At 40.1% G+C, this 11,554-nt stretch overlaps 1 protein-coding gene across 1 annotated transcript in view; it reads left to right on the forward strand.

Moving 5' to 3' along the window:
* Positions 1-7,273, forward strand: part of TPD52L1 (TPD52 like 1) — a 111,237-nt gene extending 103,964 nt beyond the window's left edge. Inside the window, exons 7-8 of the mRNA XM_077752799.1 lie at positions 105-165; positions 6,619-7,273. Of these exons, the coding sequence (XP_077608925.1) occupies positions 105-165; positions 6,619-6,747 (190 nt within the window). The 3' untranslated portion in view covers positions 6,748-7,273. The remainder of the gene's footprint in view (positions 1-104; positions 166-6,618) is intronic.
* Positions 7,274-11,554: the final 4,281 nt, after the last annotated feature.

Below are 11,554 nucleotides of genomic sequence, written 5' to 3' on the forward strand. Positions count from 1 at the left end.
TGATGTTTACAGAGAAGAACAGAAAGCCATGATTTCTGTAGCTAGCACAGTTGCTAAGACAGCTGAGTCTTTGGGGCTGACCTCTCTTTTTTCTGTTATTTTAGGAATTCTCCTACTTTCAAATCATTTGAGGAGAGGGTTGAGACAACTGTCACAAGCCTTAAGGTACAGATGAAGTGGATTTTGTGTCGTTGGGTCCGTGAATCAGGACAGCGTTAGCCATTGCTGTGGTTAGCTCCAAAGGCAGGGCTGCGAGCACTTTTTGCAGCCAGGAAGGCAGCCTTGCACAGAGTCCATCTTTTTCTTTCCATATAAATCTGTCAGTAAAACCAGTATTGAATGGTGTTGCTGTACCCTTATAGAGTTGTTCGTGTAAACTGTGCATGGGTGATTATTTGTTAAAGTGAACTGGGATTTGTGTTCACATCTTCGATGGTTAGAACTCTTAGTGTTATCCCCTCGAAAACAGGTATCTGAGAGAGGACTGTGGATAGGATAAAGGATATGCGAATTCTGGATTCAGAGTGCAAGTGGAAAGTCAGTAACAGCTCAGAGCCCCTCTGGTTTGCACATGTACTAGCAACAATGAACTTGGCTTCACGCGTCATTCTGCCTTCCACCTCCCGTGAGCTACCTAAACTTGTTTACTCCACACACTGAGAATAGCACAGCAGGATTATCATGGAGGGAAAATAAAGTCACAAAATGCATTACTTTGCAATAATGCATTCGATTTCCAGGTTCAAAACTGAAAATATGTCTGTTTCATGGGAGGGGCTAAAAATTTCATTTGAATATATTGTCTGAGCGTAGATAAGTTAGTCTACGGAGGAAGAAAGCACAAATAAAATCAATCTAGTTTTAAAATGTAGAAAACTTTCAAAACAGGAGGAAAACATCATTGAAACTACTAATTTATTTATTTAAACAATGACTTAAATACACCTTGATATTATTATCACGGTTTTGTAGACAATCCATTTCCTTATTTCCCTAGCTGGGAAAGTGAAGAATGCAGATGATCTTTAACCAGATCAAAAGCAGGTATATGCACATGCTGATTATCCAGCTGCTTCTGAATCCTCTGCCACCACGTGCTGCCCGATAAGTCTGTGAGGCCAGAAGGTATTCCTTCTAGAGGGTCTGTGTGTTCTTATTGATTTTGACTTGGTGAGTCTTTCCTCTTAGGGAAGGATCTTTAACGCAGTCTTCTACTTCTACTTTATTAGGCCTGNTCCAAGGGAGATAATTCTAACATGACATTCTTCAGATAGACTTTCCACTGTTTACCAAAAGAAGAAAGAAGAGTTGGGAAAAGGAGTACTGTGATAGAAAAAATTAATTAGTAAATGACTAATTAAGCTACCACTCCTTTGACTCATTGGAAATGAGTCTTCTCCCATTGCTTCTTGAAATTATTACAGTTGTGTCATTAACAAAATGCTGTACAATTTATTCTACAGTCGATGATATGAGTATTTTACGTAGAAAATGTCCATGTCAGGCTATAGTTTGTGGATCTCACTCAAGTAGAAATGAAAATAGATTTTCAAACCTGGTTATTGTAGGTGGCAAACCCACAGCTGGCTCCGGTGCAGAGATGATGTTTACAGAGAAGAACAGAAAGCCATGATTTCTGTAGCTAGCACAGTTGCTAAGACAGCTGAGTCTTTGGGGCTGACCTCTCTTTTTTCTGTTATTTTAGGAATTCTCCTACTTTCAAATCATTTGAGGAGAGGGTTGAGACAACTGTCACAAGCCTTAAGGTACAGATGAAGTGGATTTTGTGTCGTTGGGTCCGTGAATCAGGACAGCGTTAGCCATTGCTGTGGTTAGCTCCAAAGGCAGGGCTGCGAGCACTTTTTGCAGCCAGGAAGGCAGCCTTGCACAGAGTCCATCTTTTTCTTTCCATATAAATCTGTCAGTAAAACCAGTATTGAATGGTGTTGCTGTACCCTTATAGAGTTGTTCGTGTAAACTGTGCATGGGTGATTATTTGTTAAAGTGAACTGGGATTTGTGTTCACATCTTCGATGGTTAGAACTCTTAGTGTTATCCCCTCGAAAACAGGTATCTGAGAGAGGACTGTGGATAGGATAAAGGATATGCGAATTCTGGATTCAGAGTGCAAGTGGAAAGTCAGTAACAGCTCAGAGCCCCTCTGGTTTGCACATGTACTAGCAACAATGAACTTGGCTTCACGCGTCATTCTGCCTTCCACCTCCCGTGAGCTACCTAAACTTGTTTACTCCACACACTGAGAATAGCACAGCAGGATTATCATGGAGGGAAAATAAAGTCACAAAATGCATTACTTTGCAATAATGCATTCGATTTCCAGGTTCAAAACTGAAAATATGTCTGTTTCATGGGAGGGGCTAAAAATTTCATTTGAATATATTGTCTGAGCATAGATAAGTTAGTCTACGGAGGAAGAAAGCACAAATAAAATCAATCTAGTTTTAAAATGTAGAAAACTTTCAAAACAGGAGGAAAACATCATTGAAACTACTAATTTATTTATTTAAACAATGACTTAAATACACCTTGATATTATTATCATGGTTTTGTAGACAATCCATTTCCTTATTTCCCTAGCTGGGAAAGTGAAGAATGCAGATGATCTTTAACCAGATCAAAAGCAGGTATATGCACATGCTGATTATCCAGCTGCTTCTGAATCCTCTGCCACCACGTGCTGCCCGATAAGTCTGTGAGGCCAGAAGGTATTCCTTCTAGAGGGTCTGTGTGTTCTTATTGATTTTGACTTGGTGAGTCTTTCCTCTTAGGGAAGGATCTTTAACGCAGTCTTCTACTTCTACTTTATTAGGCCTGTGATTAGATGTTTAAGGCCCGAGAATGAGATTATTACTCAGCTTTTCCCATGCTGTCCTTTCATTTACCAGCAGTTTGTATTGTGCGATTTCACCACCCTGCTTGCACACATCATTGCTTATTGAGTGTGTAAGGACCCGTAGGAGCCATTATATTGCCCCCAGGTGTAGGGAAAGCTTTTGATAAGGAGGTACAGTGTAGTTCCTTGAACATTTCTCTTGCTAAGATATCAAGTTTCAGAACAAAAGATTCAGAAAATCCTAGGAGCTAATTTCTCGGCATTTGGTTCTCAGCCTTAGACAATCGAAGGAAGGTGGATTCTGTTTGCTTGTCAGATAAATTCTGACATAGGAGAAGTTGTACTTTTTAGGTTTTCTTTAGAAGAAGGAGATATGAAGAAGCAAAAGAAGAATAAAGAACAACCTATTTCCATTTGCTTTTAGGAAACTCTGGTAAGCTCGCAGCTCACATATGATTTAAGTGTTTGGTTCGTACTCTGAGCTTCTCACTTTTCTCACTTCATGGGGATGGAAGGTGGAAAGGCTGCCTCCTCCTTCAGACAAGCACAAACCGACTAGATACTAGCCTGTGTCAAGACTTCCTTAAAGTGGATTCTGTGTCTGCATGATTGTCCCTGGGCTTAACAAGACTCACATCCCACGCGATTCCTATGTCACAGTCAATGCCTACTTCCTCTTTCTCTGCCCACCTGGCAATGGAAAACAAACAGCTAATAATTGTGCTTTGTGTAAAACTTCCCACTCATATTCAGTAATTGCAAATCGCTCATTCTTTTTAACCCTTCTTCATATAGTTTCTTTGCTGCATAGTTTACTTTTGTGTTCTAGATTTTTCTCCAGAATTTCTATAACTTTCTTCAGTTATGGATCGTGAGGCTGTTTCCAGCTGACTCCCAAATCAGTAAGGATGAATCAGATGTAAGGACATCCCTTGCAGATTTATAGTCTGCAGTTCCACTCACTCATACTGCTTTAAGCTTGGTTTTTAAAACACCACACAAAAGGAATCATGTTCATGTTTATGTTCTATTAGAAATAATGTTCTGCTGGGAAGAGAGGTCCGTTCTTGCATCTTCTCACACAATCTGTCACACACCATGTGGCATTTATACCCAATTGATTGTTCCTCCTTTTTTTTTTTTACCCAGTTCTGTAGATCTTTTGATTTTCTATGAACATTTTTCCAATGCATCATAATTATATAAAATTTAGTCCTTTTTGCCTACACCACTGTTGACATTACCTGATGACATCTCAGCTGATTTCACCTGTGCACTCAGTGAGCACACTTTGTTTTGCACCTAAAACAAACAAACAAGCAGATGAAACCCAGCTCCTATAAAACCATATTTGTCATATTCTGCCATGTTCCAGTGAATAACCAACCACACCCCTTCCATTGTAATCACTCAGACTTCCAATCATTCTTCGAACCATGTCAAACACACCATATTTTTAGTGCGCCTCTCTTCAGTGAATACGTTGCATGGCCTGATTTAAAACCTTAAAAAAAAAAAAGACAAGATATACTTACTACTTCTTGGTATCCTCTCAACCAGCCATTATATTATGAGAGATTAGGAGACCCAGTGCAATAATTCAAATAGAATTTAATGAAAACAGCAATCATAGTTTTGGGGACAAGGTGACAAATGCTTGGATTAAGAGTCTGGAAGAGGCTTATTCACATCTTTGCTGAAGCAACTCTTTACCTAAAGTATTTCTGTGTGCACTCATTCAACCCACACGGTTAGGATACCCCTTTATTCCACTCAACCCACGTGGTTAGAAGACCCCTTTATCCCATTCCCCTTTTTGCCAAATTGCTTTATTTCAAAACAATTCCCTCCTTTATTTTTCTGTTTTGATTTGAGAAAATCAAGGAGAGGAGAGGAGAATGCAACAAAACCCAACACAAAATGTCAGTAATTGGTACTGACTTGATTCAAAACTGTGTGTGACTTTTTTTTGCAAAACAAAATGCAAATACAATAAAGTAGAAAATGGGAACTACTAATAGAGTAGATTACATTGAATTACTCTTGTTTCTCTCCGGAAAGAAATAAACATAGTGAAAAATCACGAAGTTGAAACAATGCCTGCTTCTTCCCAGTGCTGAGATGACCCAGAGTGGGAGGGGAGTCCAAGCTCAGTGCCAGAGGTCTGCAAATGAAGGGCTGTGGGCCAAACCCAGCTGGTTGCCTATTTTTTGAATGGCCTGTAAGCTAAGAATGGTTTTTATATTTTTTAAATGATTGATAAAAATCGAAGGAAGAATGGTATTTTGTGATGTGTTAAAATTACATGAAATTCACATTTCAGTGTCCATACATACAGTTTTCTGGGAACATAGCCATGTTCATTCACTTATGTGTTGGTTTTGGCTGCTTGTACAATGGTTGATTTGAGTATTTGTGACAGAGACTATGTGATTCCTAAGCTTAAAATATTTATTATCTGTCACTTTCCAGAATGAGTTTTCTGACCCTGAGCATAGTGGCAAATTCAACTTAGGAATTGAATTTAAAGAAGCAGAGAGGGATTTTAGTGACGATTGGAGAAAAGTAGGTGCTTGTTTTGCAATGATTAAACACCTTTTAAAACCTGGTTGAGTTTTTTAAAGGGCAGAGCAGACAGTAAGCAGATACATCCCCCAGTGTGGCTTATGTTCCCCTGTGAGTGAGTGATCACTTTGGTGGCAGTGAGGAGCAGTCAGCATTTTGGAAGAAGCCACATTTCCTATTCTGTACCTTTCTTTTCCTCAACTTGCTTTTCCATATTGTTAATTGTTAAAGGAAGACCAATGTGAGCATCAGTAAGACTTGGCATTAAGCATTAAATATTCTTTCGAAGGACTTTAACGTTTTTTTAATGATTATTTATTGTTGGGAGACAGAGTACAAGGAGGCGAAGGGCAGAGAGAGAGGGAGACACAGAATCTGAAGCAGGCTCCAGGATCCGAGCTATCAGCACCGAGCCCGACGCCGGCCTGTAACCTATGAGGCGCGAGATCATGACCTGGGCTGAAGTCAGATGCCAACTGACTGAGCCACCCAGGCGCCCCATCTTTCAAAAGACTTGTTAACCATATTTCTTATTATATTATAAATTGATTTCTTCCTGATTCTGTTCTTAATACCAATAACAAGTACACGAAAAGGTAGCCTCCTAAAGCATCATAACTTTGCATTTCAAGGGATATTCCTCCTATCAGGGCAACTGTCTAGAAAGATGTGAAGGGGCCAGTACTTAAGATTTGAGTCCTGTCTATCTCTCAGAGCAGAGACCAGAAACCATGTTCAGTGGAGCCACTTTACAAAATACATTTGTCAGGAATCCAGATCGCCTTGCTAAATCCCAGTAGAAAGCCTAAGCTGAAGTCACTTAAAGATGTTCATACATCTTTTAAATTGAGGGAAATTTATCTAAAATCCGGTTACGTTTTGATTACATCTGTTCACAGGGTGAATGTGTAGACAGTGCAAATCCACAGATCTGGATATGCTCCTGAAGGGATTGAGATGCTTAGATGTAGAAGGGATAAAGAGGGCACTGCTAAAACTGTGCAAAACTAGAGTTTTGGATGCTGTCCCAGAACCCAAGCATGAATGGCATTCTAGCACTCTGTTAAAAGAAATTACACCTTTTACGTCCTTTCGCAAGAAAAAAAATATGTACTTCTGAATTTAAGAGTAATCCGTTTCACAGGAACATCGCAGGCCGGATGAACTAACTGCACGTTTGCGTTTCTGCCCCGTTTCAGACGAAAGTAGGCGGGGCAAACCACGGCGGAGGCAGCTTTGAAGAGGTGCTCAGCTCCACGGCGCACGCCAGCGCGCGGAGCTCGGGGGGCGGGCCCCGGCGGGCCGAGGAGGAGGAGCTGCAGTGCTAGGGCCGCCCCCTGCGGCCGCCGCCGCGCCCCGTCCCCGCCCAGCGCGCGCTCTCGCGGCCACCAACATCCCCCTGCGGAAAAACCCAGGCGTTGACCCGCTCTTCGAATGACCTCTCCGCGGAGTTTCATAAAATGATTTCCATTTTGTATTTGTGTTAATGATGGATCACTTGACCATCACACTTAAGTATTCGTAGATTGTGATAATTTAAAATATCCTTTCAGCAGGTACACAATTGGCCGTACCCTGTCTTTGTGAAATTCCACGTATGTTTTCCAAACATGTAGCTGTTAATGATCTGCTTTGATTTTTGCTTGCATTCCTTTATGATGTGCATGTCTTTGAAGGCTGAGAATGAACGCCCCCTTTCAGTTCAGTCGGATGGCTGGATGGAGCTTTTTCTGAGAAGTCTGCCGCAATGGGATAGACTCACGGCAACTTTCATCAAACTGCCTGTGATCGCCCTCACTTGCATCAATTATGTATGTTTATTTAAGCAATTAAAATAATCGATTTTAATGATAACTGAATTCTTTATTTAAGTTTTCAGGGCTAGTAAGGACTTTAAAAGGTGGTAGCTATGAATCTGCAGGTGCTATTTTAAATCAACTTCTGCTAATTTGATGTATATAAGAGGATGTGTAAGTAATAACCCTGCGACCCTACCAATTCTAAAATTCTAATCTACACGGAGTAGTATTTAACTCAGGTAAGAGAAATCTGAAAACGGGGTGGCTAGAAAATGGGAGAAACGGTTCTGCAACGCCTTCCATTTTGCAAATTGCTCATATGAATGAAAAAAGCATAGTATTAATATAATCGGATTTCTGCAGGAATTTTTACCTTCCATATCATATGCTTCTCTTTCCTTCTAAATGGGAACATACATTTGTTACTAGGTAGACACACATGCTATAGATGCAATTTTTAAATGAACACAGAATTGACCTACTAAGAAACAAATCACAATTTAATCTGTCTCTCTATATATAGATATATAGATCTGCATTATCCATGCAATATATATTGTATATTTGTTAGTGTTTNGTTCCTCCTAAAAATCCTGTTCAAATTAATGGAGCAGGACAATCCATACATCTAACTGAAAATCAAGCGAGTTCAAAGCCATATAATCTCTGAGGCTTGGAATCTTAGCAGAGATAGGTATGGGGCTATAAACTTGAACCAGAGTGGACTCAAGTGGACCAAGAAGCCCTGCCACTAGGATCGCTGGCATTTTCCCTAATTTTAACCTTCTAGCATGTTGGTTGAAGCCAAATCTTGCCCAGCTGGCTTGTGACTTACTCACCCACTGCTGTATGTGGGTATCAATCTTCCTGTGCTCTATCTGTAGTTGCCTGGTGTGTTTGGCATGGTCATCTTTTATAAACTAACTTCTTGACAGTATTCCCTTTGGCCGCATTCAGTACACTGCACTGTATTAGAAAAACAAGAGTTCTGGTTCTATAAACAAATATCTTCATTCACCAACTAATTTCTGCACACACAGTTCTCAGCCTTACAATCTGAAAACATAGTATTAAAAGTGGATAAAGAAGCAATCAAGAAAATTAGTGTTAATGTCTTGAAGCTTCAAATATATTTTAGCTCCTTCTTTTAAACCATTTTTCAAAACTTTGAATTTCATCAGTTTTATAAAAACTATATTCATGTCACATCTACTCATTGAAAGGTTTTGATTATTATTCACTCTTATCTGGGAGTGATATAAGGGACAATGACACGAGTATCATTTTGTGATTTGTGAATAAGTCACATCACTCCAACTGAAATAATCAAACCAGTTGTTGGTAGGTGGGTGGTCTTAGCATAGAGTTTTCATTTCCTAATCACGCAAGAGCTGCCTGTTTCTCTTTCACTTTGCATGTGCGAGGTCATCCTGACTTGACTGGCCCTGGAGTTTCCCCATTATGTTCACAGGCTGTAGTTTAAAGTGTTACCACAAGTGCTAAAAGGTATTCGCACACGATGGACAATCTTTTACTGAAAAATCAAATGACTTCAGGTCAACACCATATATACAAAATTATAGTACAACAACAAAAAATTCTTAACCTAGAATTCCATTATGAATTGTGATTACAAAATAAACTCGCTCTTTTAAAAAGTATGCAGCTCTGTAAACTATTTGCTGCTTTTTTAAAATACTGTTGCTGGATGTAAAGTACTCATAAATATACTGTGCAACTTTATCTTACAACTCACATGTCATAGAGACTATGACTATTGGTAGGTCATGTCAGTAATCTGTATCTTACTCTAAATTACACATTTTCTTATCACACTGTTCTTGAACTATAGAAAGCACAGCGGCATGCTTTATAATGGAACGGCTTGATAGACCATGCCATTCACAGTGGTCAACGTGAAGAAAACACTAGAAGTGGAGACTGCTGCTCTGTCACTGTTCATTGTTCCAAAAGTAGCTGTCAGCTTGAAATTAGTAGAACTTTACCACAAAACAGTGTGTAAGGTTTTGAACTCCCCTCTCACCTATGATCAAACTGGAGTGTGGGCGGGTGTGGGAAAGTAAGATGATGGGAAGATGAAAAAGTGATTTAAACATGAGATATAATAAAACTGCTTCAACCCTGGTGTTCAGCTAGAACTTCAGATTATCATATGTAGCAAAATTTTGTGGGGAGGGGAGGGGGTTTATCTTTTGAGAGAGAAAGTCCAAGCAGGGACGGGCAGACAGAGGGAGACAGCGGATCACAAGCAGGCTCCACACTGTCAGCTCAGAGCCCGACACAGGGCTAAAACCCACGAACCATGAGATCATGACCTGAGCAGGAGTCAAGAGCCAGTTGCTTGACAAACTGAGCCACCCAGGTGCCCCTCTTATGGTTACTTTTAATAATATCTAAGAATGGTAAAAATTCTGTACATGTTTTTAGTTCATACCATAAAGAGTAGGGATCAAGGCAACCCAAAAATAACATCATCGTAACTCTCCCCCGCCCCAAATCGTCCCACTTTCACTTTGAATATGAAGACTGGCAAATTACTCAGATAAAAATGCTGGGCACAGAGGATGCTTTTCCACAAGGCACTTTATCACGCATTTATCTGTGAGCACACATCACCACCAGACTGAGATGAACAGGTTGGACATTCTGCTAGAATCGAAAATTTTCAAATAGAATTATGTAACACCTGGGGAAATGCCAGTCCACAAGGGAAAAAGAAGGAACTGCTTTTGAAAAAGAGCCCCCACGCCCCCCGGGGTCTAGGCAGGGAGAGCCAGCCTTAGAAGGGTCCCCTCCATCTCCCCCTGCAGCCCCGCCTTTCCACCGTGTCCTCTTTTTGAGTGGGGTAGTCTCTTGTTCATTACAAGGAGGTAGCAAATTCCTTTTTGTTGAATTCAACCCAATAATATTTTTTTTTTGTAGTGCATCATAACCATAGGGTTTGTTATTCAGAAGATTGATTCCAGACAAGTAGAAAGTATCTTCTAAGAGAAAAAAAAATTTTTTTTAGGCAATGATGCTCAAATATTTGTAGACTTGGCTGATGAATTCAGTAACTATCTTTTTCTACTGATCTTCGTTGTATTCTTTATTAAATGATATTTATAGCACCATTACATTTTCTTTCTCTTTTTAAACCTATTACTCCGACAAGGAAGGTTTAGGACAGGTGTGAGCTTGTTAAGTAGATGGGAAACTGAGACGGTGATTAGGTGACTAGTATTAAGTCCGACCCAGTACAGGCTTCCTAGTCTATGGATTTGTGAAAATTTCAGCAGGCAAACAAAAACATCACAAGTAAAACTTCACAGCCGCAGAAAATCTTCTGGTTATAAATATTTGACCTTTTACCTGTGATTATTTTATGTGCATGTTTTCATGCCAGGAGAAAAAACTCCAAAATACTGATAGATGGGCTTCTATTTTCCTACTAATCGTATCTCTAGTAATAGACCTAGATTTTCAACCATTTACCACTTTTTAAATACAGTTGCTATGATGCATCAGTGTTTTGAAGCAAACAGCGTTGCTCTTTTCAAGACAGAACAGTTATATGTACACGTGTGTTGCTTCTGAAGCGATCATGCACTTTGCTTCCTGCAGATTAGGTATCCATGGATACTGCAAAGAGTTTCCAAAGAAACGCTTCCTAGAATACTCTCGTCATGCCAGACTAACAGGCCTTCTTCAAATGGAAACTGACATTTGAATTAAAGGGACACGCATCATTGCTTCACACCAAAATACCGAGCAGGTTTGCATGGATGGTCTTCTTTTCCTTGCCATTCCACGGTTGTGCCTCGGTTAGAGGCAAGCAGGGTGGGTTACACATCCAATGAAAGGAAACGAGGGGAAGAAACCAAGTCGGACATGTTCCCTACATAAGGTGCAGTGACCCCAACGGTACTCTTCTGATTACAGATTTCTTACCTGGTGATAAACGTTCTTATAATCAAGGTCTGAATATGTATAAATCAGGGAAAAATACACAGAGGAAGACAAAACGGCATTTGAAACTGTATGCCTGAATTTATATCCCCAAATGACAGAAAGGATTAGGGGCAGAGGCAGAACCTGTTAGCCAGGTTACAAATCCATGATCAGGGGCCTAAAGCAGTTCGCAGCGAAATGAACAATGTGGCTCCACAGGGTGACTGCCTGAACAAAGCAGCATTTCACAAGTGCATCAGGATACACTCCTTTTCTTGGATCCTTACCACCAAGTCAGCTGAAGACTCTGTTCTTAAAAGCAATCGTAGCGTAAGTTTCCATCATTGCATGCATCTGGCCTAAAGGGCTTTAGGTTATTAATTTA

This window comes from Crocuta crocuta, unplaced genomic scaffold, assembly GCF_008692635.1.
Source record: "Crocuta crocuta isolate KB4526 unplaced genomic scaffold, BGI_CrCroc_1.0 scaffold230, whole genome shotgun sequence".
In the NCBI taxonomy this organism is placed as follows: domain Eukaryota; kingdom Metazoa; phylum Chordata; class Mammalia; order Carnivora; family Hyaenidae; genus Crocuta; species Crocuta crocuta.